The following is an 18,638-nucleotide window of genomic DNA, read 5'->3' on the forward strand; positions in this document are numbered from 1 at the left end:
TCTGCCAGACAGACAGCTGGTATTTTAATGAGCTTACAGAACAACTTGAGAGGCTATTTGGGTTGCTGCTGGAAAATAAATGCTTGTATATGTGGCAGACTTTGGTCAAGTCTTATTTTCACTGTGTTCTTCAATGAACAGAGGTTCTGAAACTTAATGTCGTTGAATAAATGAATCTTTTTATGGCTCTTTTTTATCTATGGTACTTTGTATCTTTAGAAATCCCTCTATATCTAGAGATTATGAAGGTTCCCCCTACCCTATTTTTATCTTCTAAAACTTTTTATAGTATTGCCTCTTATATCTAGGTCTTTAATTTCCTCAGAAATGATTATATGTGTGCTGTGAGGCAGGGGTTAGTTATCTTTGTTTTTTTTTTTTTCCATAAAAATTCCCCCTTACTGAGGAATCCAACCTTTCCTCAAAGACTTGCAAGGCTGCCTTTGTCAGTATTCAAGTGTCCAAATATACACGGGTCTGTTTTCTGGCTTCTCTATTTTGTTCCAAGGTTTGTCTATCCTTGTGCCAACACCTTACTATGTTACTTACTACAACTTTATAATATATCTAGTAGAGCAGAAAGTTTTTTCCTAGTTGGAATTAGGTTTGGGATACTTACAGCCTCAGTCTATCTTTACCTATTGGAGACTAACAATTTCTACTAAAATAAAGCTAATAGTTATAGATTAAATTGGTTTAAGTCAGCTCACAGCAGTGTCAATAACAGATACTCAAATGTTAAATAAGAGTCTTGTAGTCTGTAAAAGATTTTGCAGACCTTGTGAATAGTTTCATCTCCTTCCAGGAGGGCAGTTACCTTGAAGCCAAGCTGAGGAATTTGGCCAACCAAAGCCCCAAAATATCTGGTCTGCTCTGCTTCTTATGATGTATTAATATCAGGGAGTGTAACTTCATGTGGCTCATATGACAAAGCAGTTTTTTTCCTATGGCTAATCCAGGTGAATTCATGATGCCCATACCATTCCAAGCATGAGCCAGTTGCAGGCAGCTGCTATCTTTTTTCATTTCAGGATTAAAAAAAAAGATAAAAAAAAAAGATTTCTTTCTTTATTTGGGGGGGAGGGGCAGGAGAGGGAGGAGAGGGAGAGAGATCCTCAAGCAGACTCCCCGCTGAGCACAGAGCCCAACACAGGGCTCGATTTCATGACCCCGAGATCACAACCTGAGTAGAAATCAAGAGTGGGATGCCCAACCAAGCCACTCAGGTGCCCCTCATTTTAGGATTTTAAATCTCCTTTTCCAAATCAAATGTCCATGGGTTTGTGAAGCCCTGGATATGAGCAAAGTATGACTCTGGAGAGAAGTTGTGTGCTGGGGAAGAAGCAGGATAGCAACACTTTGGACTGAGAGATTAACAGTTGCTATGGAAGGTACCAGCTGGAAATCCCCAGCTGGACAAGGTGACCTCAGAGGTCCAAAGTGCTTGCCAGCAAGGCCTGGACAATGGACGTTTAAGCTCTAGAAATCTGAAGACACAAAGAGGAGAAAATTCAAACTTTCATCTAAGAGCTGGGAGACAGTAGTAATATCTTTGTGCCTAGGTGACCTTCCCTGCCCTTTACTCCCCAATCCCTTTTTAAGGATATCCTTAGGAGAGAAACAGAGAGGCTGTAAGTGGTATGTGAATGTCGAAGTCCTAAAAGACCAGTGTTCAACCATCAAATCTTCCAATACTATTGCTGGAAGTAACTCTATTGGGCCTCTGTTTCCTCGTGTACGTAACAGGAATAATAAAACCAACTTTCCAAGATTACTGGAGGGATGAAACAAGGTCATGCCTGGCAAAGAGAAGATAGGAGTGATCAGGAGTGATTTTCTGTCCTTCCATGACATCTGCCAAGATGAGGGTCATCTATCCCCACACTACCCCCCTTTCATTTTTTTTTTTACAGATGTATTGAAGTATAATTTATGTACCATAAAATCCATGCACTATAAATACACAACTCAACGATACTTAGTAAATTACAGAGTTGTGCAACCATTGCCACATTCCAGTTTTAGAACTTTTCCATCGCCTCAAAAATTTCCTCCACCTAATGGGTGGTCCATCTCTGCCTGCACTGTCCTCAGGCCTAGGAAACCACTGTTCTGTCTCTATAAAGTTGCCTTTTCTGCACATTTCATATAGATCGAATCATGTAACACATCATCTTTTGCATCTGGCTTCTTTTGCATCATGTGTTTGAGATTCATCCAAGTTGCAGCATTTATCAGGATGTCACGGCATTTTAATTGTTGAAAAATATTCCATTGCATGGGTATTCCATATTTTCTTTATCTATGCACCTAATGATGGACATTTGGATTGCTTCCAGTTTTTGGCTATTATGAATTGGTATTGCTATGAACATGTACATCCAAGTCTTTGTCTGGAGTAGACAGGTACCCAAGAGTGGTCATACAGGAAATTTCACTTGTGGAAGAAAGTGCCGAATTATTTTCCAAAGTGGTTTCCCATCATGTGTTCCCACCAGAATGAGGGCTCCAGTTTCCCCATATCCTCACCAGCTCTTGAGTTTGTCTGTCTTGTGGGGTACAGCTGTTCCAGTTGCTGTGTAGGTTTCTCATTATGGTTTTATTTTGCATTACCTAATGATTAATGAAGTTGAACACCTTTTCCTGTGCTTATTAACCATTGTGCATCTTCTTGGGTGAAATCCCGATTCAAATCTTTTGTCTATTTTAAAACTGGGCCATCTTTATTGTTGAGTTGTAAGAAATCTTTATACAGATTAAATACAAGTCCCTTGTCAGAGATATGATTTACAAATATTTTTTCGTAATCTGTGGCATATCTTTTCATTTTCTTCACAGGATTTGGAAGTTTAATGAAGTCCAATTCATCAATTTTTCTCTTTTGATGTTATATCTAGGAACTCTCTGCCTACACATGGTCATGAAGATTTTCTCCTCTGTTTTCTTCTGGAAGTTTTATAATTTTAGCTTTTATGTTTAGGTCTGTGATCCATTTTGAGTTGATTTTTGGACATGGTGCAAGGTAAGGATCCAACTTAATTTTTTTCCTTTCTTTTTTTTTGGCATATGGATGTCCTATTGTCCCACACTGTTAAAAAGATTATACTTTTCCTATTGAATTTCTTAGCACCATTGCTGAAAATCAATTGACCATAAATTTCACAAAAGTTTATTTCTAGGCTGTAACTTCTGTTCCACTGATCTGTATGTCTCTCCTTATGCTAGTACCACACTGTCTTGATTACTGTAGCTTTTGTAGGAAGTTTTGAAAATGGGTGCTACAAGCCCCTAATTTTGTCCTTTTTTTTTCATAATTGTTTTAGCTATTTTGGGTTCCTTGCATTTCTCCATATAACTTAGGATCAGCTTGTTAATTCTACAAAAAAGCTTACTAGGATTTTGGCAGAGATATATTGAATCTATAGATCAGATGGGGAAGAGCTGCCATTTTATTATTATTTTTTAAAGGTTTTATTATTTACTTGAGAGAGAGAGAGAGAAAGCACGTGCACAAGTAGGCAGAGTGGCAGGCAGAGGGAGAAGGGGAAGCAGGATCTCCATAGAGCAGGGAGCCCAATGCACGGCTTGATTCCAGGACCCCGAGATCATAACCTGAGCCGAAGGCAAACGCTTAACTGACTGAGCCATCCAGGTGTCCCTATTTATTATTTTTTGCTATTATTTCTCATTGGGATTTTTTTTTTGTTTTGTTTTTTTTTGTATTTCCAATCTTGTCCTTTGCCCATTTTTCCTGTATGGTTGTTTTTTTCATATAAATTTCTACAACTTCTACATATATAATACACACACACACACACACACACACACACACACACACACACCATGTTGTCCTTGTTAAGAAATTCACCTTACCCCTAAATTCTAATTTATTCTCCTAGATTTTTTTTAAAGTTTTAATTTAAATTCCAGTTAGTCAACATACACTGTAATGTTAGTTTCAGGTGTACAATATAGTGATTCAACACTTCCATACAACACTGGGTGTTCATCACAGCAAGTGCACTCCTTAATACCCATCACTATTTCACCCATCTCCCCACCTACCCCTCTGTAACCATCAGTTTGTTCTCTATAGTTAAGACTCCGTTTCTTTGTTTGCCTCTCATTTTTTCCACCTTTGATCATTTGTTTTGTTTCTTAAATTCCACATATGAGTGAAATCATATGGTATTTGTCTTTCTCTGACTGACTTGTTTCACTTAGCATAATATTCTCTAGTTCCCTCTATGTCATTGGAAATGGCAAGATTTCATTTTTTTTTTACACCTGAGTAATAAGAATTACCACTTTAACACTACTGAGTTTTCTAATTCAGGGGGATGGAATGTCTCTCCATTAATTTAAAACTGATTTAATTTCTCTCAATAGTGTTCTGTAGTTTCAATGTATAAGCCTTGTATTTCTTTTATTAAATTTATTCCTAAGTATTTTATTCTTTTTGATGTTATTGTAAGTGGAATTTTCTTATTTTTTATAAGGAAAGATTTTTATTTTTTCTTTATTTTTTAAAGTAGGCTCCACGTCCAATGTGGGGCTTGAACTTACAACCCTGAGATCAAGTCTCACACTCCACACCACCTGAGCCAGCCAGGTGCCTCTAAAACGGATTTTTGATATTGATCTTGTATCCTGTGGTCTTACTAAACTCGTTTATTAGTTCTAGCAGTTTTTTTAATGGATCCCTTATGATTTTCTACAATGGAATCATGTCATCTGTAAATCAAGGCAGTTTTACTTCTTCCTTTTTGAACTGTATGCCTTTTATTTTCTTTTTTTTTTTGCCTGCTTCCACTGGCTAGAACATCCAGGAAAATGTAGAATAGAAGTGAGAAGAGCAAATATACTTGCTTTGTTTCCAGTCTTTGGGAGAGAGAGCATTTGCTGCTCCATTGTTTTCTTTTTTTTTTAAGATTTTTAATTTTTATTTATTCATGTGAGAGAGAGACCGAGCGAGAGAGAGAGAGGCAGAGACATAGGCAGAGGGAGAGGCAGGCTCCACGCAGGGAACCCAATCTGGGACTCGTTCCGGGGACTCCAGCCAGGATCATGCCCTGGGACGAAAGCAGATGCTCACCTGTTGAGCCACCCAGGCGTCCCTGCTGCTCTGCTCCATTGTTTGTTTGTTTGTTTATTTATTTATTTTTATTTGTTTATGATAATCACACAGAGAAAGAGAGAGAGAGAGAGAGGCAGAAACACAGGCAGAGGGAAAAGCAGGCTCCATGCATCGGGAGCCCGACGTGGGATTCGATCCCGGGTCTCCAGGATCGCGCCCTGGGCCAAAGGCAGGCACTAAACCGCTGTGCCACCCAGGGATCCCCATCTGCTCCATTGTTAAAGCATCTCTTGCTACTCCCACCCTTCTCCAGTCAGAGCTGTTATTGATTTTAAGTTAGAGAAATAAATACTAAGGGTAGGAAAAGCGTACTTCTTTCCCAACCACAGCCTCAAATCAAATGAGATACAGCCAAAAAGCAGGCCCCTTGTAGTTTAGAACATTCAAGGGATTGGAAGCCAGCTGCGTTGTCCAATAACAGGGACTAAATAACTTTTGGAACATTCACACACAATGGAATACTACGCAGCCATTTAAAGTAGGCTCAAAAAGATGTTGTAATAGTATGGGGAAATTCTTACTATCACAATATTAAAAAAGAAAGAGCAACAAAAATAACACATATGGGATGGTGTCAACACCATAAAGAAATGCATTGTGAGAGAAAAGAGAAACATGTAGAGACCTTAATAATTGTTGCCTCTGAGGACTCACAGGTGATTGCTTTTCTGGTTTTACATTTTTTGCACCTGCAGATTGCTTGCAATGACTATTTTGTAGCCAGAAAGGGAAAAGAAGAAAAAAATACAACCCAGAGGGAAGACATGAGACACAGGGAAGTGTTAGCATTTCTTAGACTTACCTTACAGTACTCATCAATCGGTATCAGGCGTTTGACCGCCACATCCCGGATGTGGCTTCGTCGGAAGAGAATTTTGCCTGCAGGAGATGAGAGCACATGTGGTATTGTAAGGGGGCAATGACAAGCTCTCAGCAACCCTGGAGGGTGCAGATGTGGCACTGATAGGTCTGAGGGGTACCTAAATTCCTCCCCTAATCATCTGTTTGTAACAAAAAGGATCCAAGCCTTCCTAACTCATCAAAAACTAAGTGAGAATCTACTACTTGCTTGGTGATATCCCCAGCACTGGATGTAGTACCAGGACTTCCTGTGTGACATGTGGGCAGGTCACAAACAAAGACAAGTATGTAAACGATGCCACTGAGGATGTCTGGAAACATCCAAGATGCTATAATGTTCTGGATGAGGTTTCTTTAAAGCAAACTGGTGAGTTTCCATGAGCCTAATAGGGGAGAGTCATGGGGAGGTGGTGGCCAAGTGCATGCACTAACTATTAAGATGGCTTGGCCTCATGTTCTGGACCTGTCATAGAGGCAGGGGATGGGCAAAATCAGAAATAAGACACTGAGGGGGGCCAAAGAGATGGGGGATGGAGACAAGCCCCTCTGCCAAGCTTACGTAGAGTGCCAGGAGATCTCCATGGGGAGGTCAAAGAAGAGGGCACAGGGAGACCACAGCTCTTCAGACAGCAGAGTATAGAGAGCTACAGAGAGCTTCACCTACTTCTGGTCTGAGAAGGCAAGTCAAGGAGAGGAATCTGGGTCACAAGGCTCGCAGGACAAGGAGGGATCAACCAGTGCTCCAACATGGCTCTGGGGAGGCTACAATCTCCACAGATCTAGCTTGGGTGAGCAGGAACAGGATAGAAGGAAAGGTCCAAATGAGTTTTCATAAGACAGAACCGAAATGAATGAGAACAGCCTATTGACTCCAAGATTTGCAATGCAAGCTGGTAAGCGAGATTTGTGCCCCAAAAGCCAATGTGGTTAATCTAACATTTAAAATAATCTGACCACCTCAGTTTAGCAGAGGGGCACAATTAGGAAATTAGGTATATATGGTCAACCTAATGGTGAGGTTTCTCCCCTCCCTAATTTCTACCAATTAAAAAGAAAACAATAACCCACAGTGAGATAAAATATATACTCATATTCTTTAGTAACAGGGAATTGCATTTGTTTATTATGGTGATCGTTTTAATTCTGATGAGTCAGTCAAACTTCTGACATACCATGTTTACTAGAAAAGGAAAATCTAGAACAAAACGCATCATGCAGGATTCAAAGTGGTTGTCTCCAAGGGGTGGAAGACAGAGCCTTTTTGTTTTCTTTTTTGACTTTCCCCAAATTTCCTACCATAAACATGTATTACTCCTGGAATCAGAAAATGTTCATGTTGTGTACCATAAAAAAGCAAATGATGCAGCCAAGTGGGGAGAGTTTACAACCTGGTATTCCTGTTTCCATTCAGTTGATAGGTACACTCTAGCTACTGTCTCTCTGGGAGCCCTCCATGGGCCTGCGCAGGGGGCTGCCCTCTTGGCATTGACAGTCAGTGTTCCCCAACAGGGAGGGACCCTGTTGATATTTTGGGTGGGGCAATCCTTCCCTGTGTGGGAGTGTCCCCCACCCTGCAGGATGTTTAGGATCCCTGGCCCATCCCCATTCCACCCTGAGTCATTGTGATAATCAAATTACCACCCTCGTGGGTGGGACTGTTTGCAGTTTAGAATCCCTAGGAGAATCCCAAGCCTTTAGGAAAATTAGGAATGCCTGCCTGAAGAGAAACCTCCCACAGTAAATGTTTCCTGCCTCTAATCTGTTTCTCAGAATTGGAAAGGAGTCCCTACCAAAGCCATTTCAGTCCCATTTTGATAAAATGTCCCCTCCGTAAACCAGAGGAAGGGTGGGGAGTGGGGTGTTCAGGCTTCTTATTGGGGAGGTTGTGACCCAACTCAATTCACAATATGCATGGTGCAAGCACCGGCCCAGGGGAACAGTATAGGCTGGTCTTGAGAGAGAAGGATGGAGAACTCTGACATCTTCAATGTCTCCAGGGGGGTGTGACACAGCAACAAAAACACCACCCCTCTTCCTGCGTGGCCTCAGTAGGACAGGAGTCTCTGGACATATGGCAGGTACTCTGCCAGCGAGGGGGACAGGAAGCCCTATGGCAGCTGCTGGGAGGCCAAAGGCTCCGTGGTTAGCCAATCCAGGATGACTGTGCTGCCTTGGGAAATGCATTTACCTCCCAGAGCCTCACTTTCTCATCTGTAAAATGGGACTGAAGCTCCTATTTCTTAGTAGTAACCTCCATGACACACCTACTAACAGGGCTTGGCCCTTCCTAGGTGCTCACAAGAGTAATCACTTTTTTCTTTAATGGGTTAGATGATACTGCCTCATACTCTGAGCACATGTTCTTTTCTCAACCTGCAGCTTGGTTTTTTAAGATCTGCCTCTGATGAGCTAGTTCATCATCTATCCGCAGCAGAACTGGAACCCAGCTCAGGCCCTGGGCTGTGGAGCAGAACCATGTGGTCTGGACCTCCTTGGCCAGTGGCTCTGAGTGAAATGGGGCAACGGCCCCTTATCTGTGCCTAATGTGCTTCTGCGTGAATTTTGGGGAAGGAGGGTGAGCCTTGCCCGGTAGGCTAGCCTTACTGGAGTGGAAAGGGTTGCTCAGCAGAGAGCCCAGCCTTTGGTGGGAATGGGCAGGCTTTTGTTTTCCACAGTGATGGAAGGCCAAACTGTAAGTCTTATTTTTCAAGCTGCATGCTCTGCCAAGTTGGCTTCCCCAGCTCTTGCTGGGATGGAAAATTGTACAGGGCTGCTTTCCCCTCCCCCTGCCTTTGTGCTAACAAGAGACTTGCTTTTGTTCTGCTGACGCGGCAGTCTTGGCAGAAAACTGACCCCTAGGAGAGGGCATGTGCCTCCCATGTATCCCTGCCCTTGGCCTTGGCCTCAGGGAAGAGCGAAGAGGCGGGCCACGAAGGGATGCTCTAGGGGTCCTGGGGCCCAACCACACCTCTCCAAGCAGCAAGTGGGTGTCCCAAGCAGGGAAAATGGGGCTGAGTCTCTGAGAACAGCATTTTCATAAATTCATGGGTGGAAATGGATTCCATAACCACGAAAGCTTTCAGGGGCTTAGGAGAGGGTCAGCTCAAGTTCTCCCCTGTCCTGGGAAGTTTTTTCACAGCTGGTTCTGCCTTTCATCCAGTAAAGAGTTACAGTTCCCTGCTTTTCTTTCCTTCCTTGAAGGAAGGGCCTACATTTGGAATCTAATTCAACTTGAATCTTCAGACTGATCATTTAAGTATGACTCTAAAACGTGAATTCTAAGAAATTCCAAAGGAGTGCCCCAGGATCCTGTTTCTTTCTTTTATAGAGAACCCACTAGGTGCCAGGGAGAGAAGCTTTGTAAAGCAGGAGGGCATTGTCCCATTTTACAAATAAATAAACTGAGGCTCTGGGGCAGGGGGTTGTCACCTGCTTGAGGTCACAGAACTGCCTCTGAAGCACGTGCTCTGGAGCAGCGCTAGTTGGCTGTTGGCAGTTGGTACACTGGGTTTTCTCCAATAGGAAACAAAAATTCCAGTGTGATTGCACACTTTCTCCGTGGAAGAGCTAAACACATTAGTTTTTTTTAGGCAAATGATTCTCCCAGGAGACGGGACCTGGCAAATACATCCACGCTGTCTCTAAATCCACTCAGTGATGCTAATATATGGAAGAACCACTGGATGGTTCTGTAGAATCATGGAGTAGGGAGGGGAGGATGGGCTCCTGTGTAACCCAGGGAGTCCCCTGCATCTCTAGGCCTGCCTGCTTCCTTGTCTGCAACATGGAAAGGATCCTAAGGGAACCTTCCAGCTCTCTAAACATTTGTGATTTAGGGAAACTATCAATTCACTGATTATCGCTAATCCTCATAATAACTCTATCACTTAAGTAACATTATTATCTCCAATTTGCAAATGAAGAATGAAACTCTGTGTGCTAAAGTAATTTACCAAAGGATAATAACAGTGGATCATGGGGCCAGTCAAAACCGTGTCTGAATCCCAGCTCTGCTATTTGTGAAGACAATTATAATTTCTCTGAGTTTCAACTTCCTCATCTGTAAAATGGGCACAGGGTTATTCTGAAGACTAAACAAGGTAACGAATGTAGACCGCTTAGCCCCGTGACTGGCCTATGGTAGACATCCAATATTATTATTCGAAGCAATAACTCTGGTTTGGGTAGCCCATTTTTTTGAGCAGAAGCCTTAATGCTATTCCTTTGGTAAGGAATTTTTTTTGGGGAAAAGGAACACTTAATACCTTAAGGGCAGAGATCAGCCTAAGTGTGTCAACTCCCCCACAGTGCCTGGAGCACTGCCTAGCACTCAGAAGGGGCCTGGTAGCTGTGGCAGATAGGCCGGCAGAATTTCTAGAAAGGACTCCCAATGATGTTCTATCCTAATCCCCAAGCCCCAGAGCCAGCAAGGAAACAGGTATTTTACTTTTACAGCGGCAAAGAATTGAACGCTGTCAACAACTTGAATGAGGCTGGAAGTGGATTCTCCCCCAATCCTCCAGATAAGAGCCCAGCCTGGCCAAAATGATGACTTCTGCTTTGTGAGGCTCTAAACAGAGAACCCAGCAGCACCTGCCTGGACTTCCAACCAACTGAACTGTGAGATAATAAATGACTGTGGTTTTAAGCTGCTACATTGGTATGAATTCATTACACAACAAAAGCATAATAAAGATGCCACTCACTACAAAAACTTCATGAGATCTAATTATTCTCATTTTAGAGACAGAAAAAACTGAGGATCCTGGAGGTGAAGTATCTTGCCTAAGTAGATGGTGTAGCAACTAACCCCAAAGCCCGTATTCTTAGGCACTAATTTCTACAACGACTGGGACTCTGGCCATTAGGACAGTGCCCCAGAAAGCTGAGCTGAGAGATGTGGGGGTTGTCCTGGATCCCCTGGAGGCCCCTGCTGACAGCATGTGTCTCACCTACCTGGCAGAAAGGGAATGATCCGCTGTTTGGGGTCCTTCTGCCCTCCTTCCATGGGAAATTTGTCCAACATCTGCATCTAAACAGGGAGAGAACAGCACAAACAGAAGTCTTTAATATGATAAACTGCACCTCTGACATTTTAAGGGAATTATGTGAAACATGTGATTTGATATATAAAGGCTCACTGTGTTCAGCTTTTCAGAAACCCAGACTAATGGGGAAAGCAAAGTCAATTGGACCTAGGATCTCCATGAAAACAATTCTCGAAGTCCATAGCTGCCATATTAGCAAAAGCTCAGAGCTGAGAGAGACCATTCTCAGTTTTTTCTGGGGGGGTCTCTAGCCACAGGAACTGAAACATGAACAATACCCCCAGAGCCACCAGAATTCCACTGACAGTAGGTCAATCTGTTTCCTAAGGATTGCAGGTTTTGTTAGGTAACAGACCACTGAGACTCAATTAATCTGGTTAGGTCTATGCCTGTGAGATCATTATGCTCCCCTACTACACACTAAGATTCCCCAGGCCGGTCCAACAGATAAATCTGTGCCTGGCTCTGTGCTAGGCACATGGGGTTCGGAGATGAAAAGACTCATAGCCTAGAGAGATTTGAAAAGGAAATGGATCATTACAGGGTGGTGTAGGAAGCACCTTCAGAAGTAGGGGCAGGCTGTTGTAGGGGAGAAAGAACAGGGGCAGAGTACCCAAGTTGGAAACCGTTACTAGTGCAATAAATGCCTCTCTGATTGGATATACAGAATCCCAAGGACCTGTTGCTTGTGATCTTGGGGAAGTAACATACCTTGGGTCTCATCTTTAAGTTGGCCACAATGATACAAACCTGCAGTATTACTTTATGGATTAAAGCCAGGCAGGCCATGGTAGTGACTAAGACTGTCATCAGATTTCTGGTTCTTCTCCTGAGCACATGGTAGATTTGTACTTTCCCACCCCCTTGCAATGGGATGTGGCCAGTTCAATTGAGCAGAAGAGGTATGTGTCACTTTGGGGTGGGAGAGTTATGAGTGGTGCGTGATTCATTGCCTCCGCTTCTTTCTGCCGTGTGACTGGTCATACTCCAGACAGTGGCTTCTCTGCCACTGAGCGTCAGGTGCCCCCAACGACCTCCAATGGACATGCAGCCCAAGTGAGAGATGACCCCTTGTTGTATAGAGAGGTCTGTCATAGTAGCAGAACCACCCTACTGGTACCTGGGCCCAGGATTCAAGCAGAGCGAAAGGGAGTCTTGAGCCTCCTAAGTGATGGCTGGAAGGTTAAAAAGTCTGCTCATCATTTCACCTCAAGGAGAAAGTCACCCTGGCATTCAAGATGCCCCTCTGATAGAATGAAATAAGCTCTGAATAGCCCTTGAGAAATAAGCAGGGCTCTTACGTAGGGGGAGGGAGGAGAGGCTGGAAGAATAAGAGAAACAGGTTATCTGTGCCAAGCATGGACTAGATTCTTTAGACACATGCTCTCACTAAATCTTCAGAATATTCCTTCAAGGTAGACATGATTAGCCAGGAAACTGAAGCCCAGAGAATGAAGAAATCTGCCATGGGCCTGTAGCCAGCAAGTGATGCGGCCAGAGAATAAAGCCCGTGGCTTCTCTGCAGTCATACCAGCTGCCTCTACGTTGCAGTGAGAACAACAAAAATGCACTGCTCTGCAGGCCTGGGAAACAGGCTGGGGCTCCCTGCCCCCTTGGTGCAGTCTTCTGTGATACCCCCGGGTAGGCGGGGCTGCCTCAGCTTGGCTAGTACCCTGAAGGGCTGCCCAGAGGCTCTGGTCTTATTTGTGGTTTCCCACTGACCCTAACTGCTGTATGGTGACGGGAAATGCTTGGTCCACTGTCATTCAGCCACTGGTGAGGCCATGGCAGACCTGCTGGCAAACGCAGGCTTCTTTCTTTGAATTCGAGAGCTTTTCGATGCCAGCACAAAATAGGCACTCAGTAAAAACTGACTAAAGCAATGAAAGCAAATGAGTGGAACACTTTGGGGACAGCTTCACATGTTTGCTAAGTGCCCTGGTTAATACTATTTATATTGCTAACATTAAATAATAATCAGTCACCACTACTGACATTTGTTTGTCAGTTTACAGTCAGCAAGCCTTTCCACGCATGATTTTATCTGACTTTTACAGTAACTCTGTGACATAAATGTACACTTTCCATGTCCCAGCTAGGAGAAACCGGGAGGCAGAGAGAGGGACAGCTGCCTGAAGTCGCTCAGCTGAGTGGTGGTCCAGCTGGTTCAAGGACCTTCATCTAAATCCCACTCTCTTTCCCTAAGACCACTCTTGTAGGTGGCTTTGGAGTGTCACGCAAGCGTGAAAAATCAGCCTGAGATGAAGTAAGTTTAATATTCAGTGCACAAGTGAACAACACGCTTTCTTTTGAAAAGCAGGGTGATCAATCAGTCTCAGTCGCAGAGTCTTTTAGAGATTGTTGGTTTTGCCTAATATCATCTTTTTTGTCCTTCTCCATTTTACTTGTTAAGAAAATGCTGGAATACCAATAAAGGGAACTCAGGAAAAAAGAAAAGGTATGGACCAGTTATCCATCCACCCTCCATGCCCATTCTCCATTCTCCCAGCTTCCGAGCCTCCATCTGAAGGAGGCCCACTAAAGAGGTCTCCCTCCGTGCTGCCTGTGGTCTGAGACAGTCTGTCTTAGGAAGTTACTCTCTCGTCCCTTGTCCTAACTTGCTTTTGCCCAGACAAGCATGGCCCAAAGAGCTGAAGTGTTTCCCCAAGTGTTATTAATTTAAGGCAGCAGACATGGGTTTAAGGCTGTAAAGTCTAACCACAGATAGTACTCCTGGGGACCAGACAGTCCTGGGGTTAAATCCTGATGCATCCTCACACCAGCTGTGTGTCGGGGGCCAGACTCCTCACCCACGGAGCCTGCCTGATTCACCATCTGGGGAATGAGGACCACAGCCGGGTTGGCAGGGTCGTTTATCCGCGAATGCTGAACGTGAACCCTTTAGGGTCATAGAGGTGCTCAACAGCAGATCCCCCTCCTTGCACTCTGCCCATAAAGAATGCATTATTCTGAAAGTTATTTGGGAATAATTTTTAGTAGTCTGTGAGGCTTTGTGTTTTTAGAAATTGTGTTAAATGGACTTAACATGAACCTTGCCATGTTGACCATTTTAAGTATACGATGAGTGCCATTAAGCACGTTAGCATTGTTGTGTACCCGTCACCACCATCCATCTCCAGAACTTCTTCATCAGCTTAAACTGAAACCCTGTCCCCAGTAAACACTAACTCCCTATTCTCCTCCCTAAGCCCCTGGCAACCACCACTCCACTTTCTATCTGTACAAATCTACCTGTTCTAGGTACTGCATGTAATGGAATCATGCAGTATTTGTCCTTTGGCGTCTGGCTTATTTCACTCAGCACCATGTCCCTGAGGTTCATCCATGTGGTAGCAGGTGTCAGAATGTCCTTTCTTCTTAAAGCTTAATAACATTCCATCATGAGGCCGTGTTTTAAGGATGGCAAAACCCCTCAGACTATCCAAGTACCCTCAGTAGCCAGAGCTCGAGAACTTTCACCAATAATGGAAATGTTCTGTATCTATCTGCCCAGTCCCTACCTGTAGCCACTAGCCCTAGACTGAACTCCAAGGCTGAGCACCTGAAACACAGCTCTGGTGACTGAAGAATCAAATTTTTAATTTTATTTAATTCTTAATAATGTAAATAGCCTCACATGACTAGTGCCATCATCACCAACAGTGCAGGGCTAGACTCTAACACCCACTCTCCTCATTGAGCCATATCCAGTTTTATTTTACGTTCTTCATTACTCTGTCAACGGTTAATGACAATCTAAGAACACTATTTGCAAGGACAGGAGATCTCAGGCCTGTGAGCTATTTTGCTTTTGGTCTTAGTGTGCCCAAATTCACAAGCCACAACCTGCATCTATCCAGAGAACTGTCATACTTGGCACCCACAGGCCACATTCCAGACACTCTGTGGGGACCCCCAGACCCAGGCTGTCTGCAACAGCAGGACCAGAGACATGCCAGGCTAAGTCCAGCGGTAGACTGCTATCCTTGGAAACTAGAAAATCCCATGCTCCTCCCCTCAGATAATAAAAGGAAGTGGTGCTCAGGGTGAGGAGGACTGGAAACTGAGGAGGAAAATGAGTCAGTCTGGGGGGCAGGGAAGGAGAGGGAGCCACGTCAAGTGTCCACATTGCAAGCCTCCAAGGGGGATGAGAGAACACTCCATCAGCAGTTTTCAAGACAGCTTGTGGTAAAGAGAAAGGAGACATGCTGTCCAAGGAAAACAGTGTGGAAACTGGCGTGGAGGGCCACACGTGGTTTGTGTTAGTGGCAGACTGGACTTGGAGGGGTTTATTCCCTCAGCATCACAAAGCCTCACATCCCAGAAGAGCCAGAGCAGGCCATGGAGACTCATGCACAGCTGCCAGCTGGACAGAAGCCAGGTAGTCCTCAAAGCAGGACAACATATGTGGACCTGCCTGATGGCTCATTGTCTCTGGGGATTCCATCCCCTTGAGAAGCCAGTCTGGCTAAATGTTAGCATGCTCTGGTATCCGGTGGACATTCCACATGGGGCCTGCCTCCCCTCCCAGCTATCCACCTCGCTCTTCTCCCTGCTGTCCCTTGGTCTAGGCCAGCATGTCCTACTCTGACTTCCTTACTGGTCTGCCTGCCCTAGCACTTCCTCACTGGTATGTGCTAGAGACCCGGCATACAATTGTGTAAAGAATGAATGAATGAATGAATGAATGAATGAATGAATGAGTAAAAAAAAAAGTGGTTATTTTGTTTGGTCAGCCACTGTCTAGGAGAGGAGAATTTAGGTTCCAGGTGGCAGCAACAGGACTTGGACTGGGATTCAGAGGCAACTGACCAACACAATCTTCCTTCTTTCTATTTTAGAAATAAAGAACTGCTAACTACGTGGGAAAGAGCGGTTACGGTACTGCCTCAGCTACACTCCACTGAGATGGCCACAGCTTTTCAGATGGAAGGGAAGGAAGATTCCATCAAGTGTGTACAACGTGTGGGAGGCACTGCAATTTCAGAAGATAATGTCTGTGGAAAAGAGTGTGTCTAAGGACCTAGCAAAGGCAGTACTTGCATAAATATGGCTGGGGGACTGAGGCCAGCTGTTGGCTAGGATCTTGCTGGAAGCCTTCCCGGCTGGGCCAGGAAGTGGGAACTCTTTGGTTTGGTCACCCCTATACCCCCGGAAAAGATGAGAAAATACTCCCTTCCCTTTGGCCTCTGGGGTGGAGCATGGGGGCTTCTGGGCAGACACTTCCCCAAGCTCAGAAGTGCACGTGGGGCTGTAAAACTCTCATGGGGGGGGGGGGGGACAGGTCATTCCTGTCTCAATTACAATTGGAAACAAATGACTTTTGCTCTGTGCATTGGGGCAGCCTCTCCTATCTCTGGATCTCAGTTCCCTTCTCTGGGGAGAAACGAAGGCACAGATCAAGATGTTGCCTCCAATCTGCCTTTAGCTCTGGGATGTGCTGCTTCTAGGGAACAGCTCCCCCTGAAAGCCCCTGTACCTACAAATAGCTCTCTCTGGGTCCCTACAGATGGAGTGTCCCTGTGTATAGGACACATGTGATGGTGCTTCTCCTAAGAGCTCCCTGCTGGGCAGAGCAACCCAGCTGGCTCCATGTTCTCTGCCACTGGAATTCCGCAAGATGCCCAGCTAAAAATCCTGCCTCTACACCTTTGCACATGCGATTTCCTCTTCATGGAAGCCCTTCCCTATTCTGCCGGTAGGTAGAACTCCTCACTTTTTGTCAAGGCCTGGCTCAGACGTCAGCTCCGCCAGGAAGCAAGCTCTGCCTAGGCTTGTTTGGGACAGAGGTCCCTCTCTGAACACCTGGGGTCTGGCTCAGCATGCATTTAACTGTGCCTTCCGTGAGGGAGGCCCGTGACGTCGGCCTGGGGAGGCCATGAGCCAGTGGGAAAACTCGAGGGCAAAGGTCGCCTGGCACAGCGTAAAGTGGACCCCTCACACATCAGAGGCCATTTGTGAAGGGCTCCTGTTCTGCTCAGAGCAGCCTCTGCAGGAGAGGCTCTGCCTGCATCTGAGAGGAAGGACCAAATGGGCCTCTGAAGGCCCGCTATAGGCAGAACTCTGAGGCAAACCTATCTTTGAGCAGACAGAGGTGGAGGCAACACTAGGCCTCAAGGAGGCCATGGGGCTCAGTGTTTAGGAGCACGGGCTTCAGACTCAGCCACGCCTGGGCCTGGATCCCAGCGATGCTGCTTCTCGGCATAGAAAATGGGTACTTGGCATATTGCAGTAAATGCTCACTGACACTGTCACTGTGTCGCTCAACCAAACCCCGTTTCCTCTAGGCACGGCCCTCAACTCTCTGGGCATTCGGGCCATCCCCAGTCCCCTGCTCAGAGGCCAGCTCTCTCTGTCACGCTCTGATGGATTCTCCAGCGTGGGCCCTGGTCAGGGCAGAAAGGGAGGTTCAGAGAGGCTGAGTGGCCTGCCCAAGGCCACACAGGCAGTAACACAGAGGGCTGGGACCTGACACCAGGTCTTCCCATTCCAAGAGCAGGGCTCCATCGCCTGCACCCTTGTGTGAATGAGACATGTGGTTGGATGTCAACTAGATGTGGCAGGCATGACGATCAGGGTCTGGCTGTTTTAAGCACAAGAGGGTTAGGAAATCACTGTGGAAGGTGAACTGTCATAAAGGGGACACTCTCGCTGGTGACCATGGTCTCTTTTCCCACAGAAGAGCCTGAGTCATGTTTTCCCTTTTAACCCCAGGGAGCCTCTCTGCAGACTATTTCCTCTGCCTGAATGTCCTGCCCCATCCAGGAGGATCATTTGTTTTCTTTTATCTACAGGCTATTTCCCCTTCCCTGGCAGCCATTGTCTTATTTCTTCTGGGGAATCTCCTAATCCTTAATTTACATGCATTCTGGGATGCCTGGGTGGTGTGAGTGGTTGAGTGTCTGCCTTTGGCTGAGTTTGAGTCCCGCGTCAGGCTGCCTGCATGGAGCCTGCTTCTCCCTCTGCCTGTGTCTCTGCTTCTCTGTGTGTGTCTCTTATGAATAGATAAATAAAACCTTAAAAAAAAATCTACACACATTCTACTCCAGTCCCTAGGCTGGCTCTGACCAGCCCAGCTACTGATCCAAGATGAACCAATGAGACTTTTGCTTAGATTGCTAGGGGTGTTCTTTTTCCTGAAGCCACTGAGCTGACCTGTTGGATACAGCTTGGAGCTGTGGCCACCACTGTGCCATACACCACCCTGCTTGGGCACGAAGAATGCTAAGAACTGGAGGAAGGCAGGTCCTCATTGACATTCTTGTCCCTGGATCCAGCCACACCTGAAGCCAAGAATGCTTAGACATCTGTTACATTTAGCTAATCAATGTTCTTTTTGAGTAATCCGTTTTGACTGGGGTTCTGTCATCTGCAACTAAAACAGTTCTGACTAAAACAAGATCTCACAGCCAGTAAGTGGCAGCATTTGGATCAAAGCCCAGGATCTTAACCACTCTATTAAACTGGCATCTTCTCTTCCTCTTATCTTTATGCCGGTTCCTAGAAGCAACCCACGCCCATCAATAATCCCAACAGCTGACATTTGCTCAGGGCTTGACAGCCCAGAAACTCACACACATCATCACTTAAAA

General features: G+C 45.2%; 1 protein-coding gene across 1 annotated transcript in view; it reads right to left on the reverse strand.

The window, feature by feature from the left end:
• Positions 1-18,638, reverse strand: part of SH3PXD2B (SH3 and PX domains 2B) — a 96,355-nt gene that overhangs the window by 44,581 nt on the left and 33,136 nt on the right. The window contains exons 3-4 of the mRNA XM_055325235.1: positions 10,955-11,030; positions 5,940-6,016 (exon numbers count right to left, since the gene is read on the reverse strand). Of these exons, the coding sequence (XP_055181210.1) occupies positions 5,940-6,016; positions 10,955-11,030 (153 nt within the window). The remainder of the gene's footprint in view (positions 1-5,939; positions 6,017-10,954; positions 11,031-18,638) is intronic.

This window comes from Nyctereutes procyonoides, unplaced genomic scaffold (assembly GCF_905146905.1).
Source record: "Nyctereutes procyonoides isolate TBG_1078 unplaced genomic scaffold, NYPRO_anot_genome, whole genome shotgun sequence".
Classification (NCBI taxonomy): domain Eukaryota; kingdom Metazoa; phylum Chordata; class Mammalia; order Carnivora; family Canidae; genus Nyctereutes; species Nyctereutes procyonoides.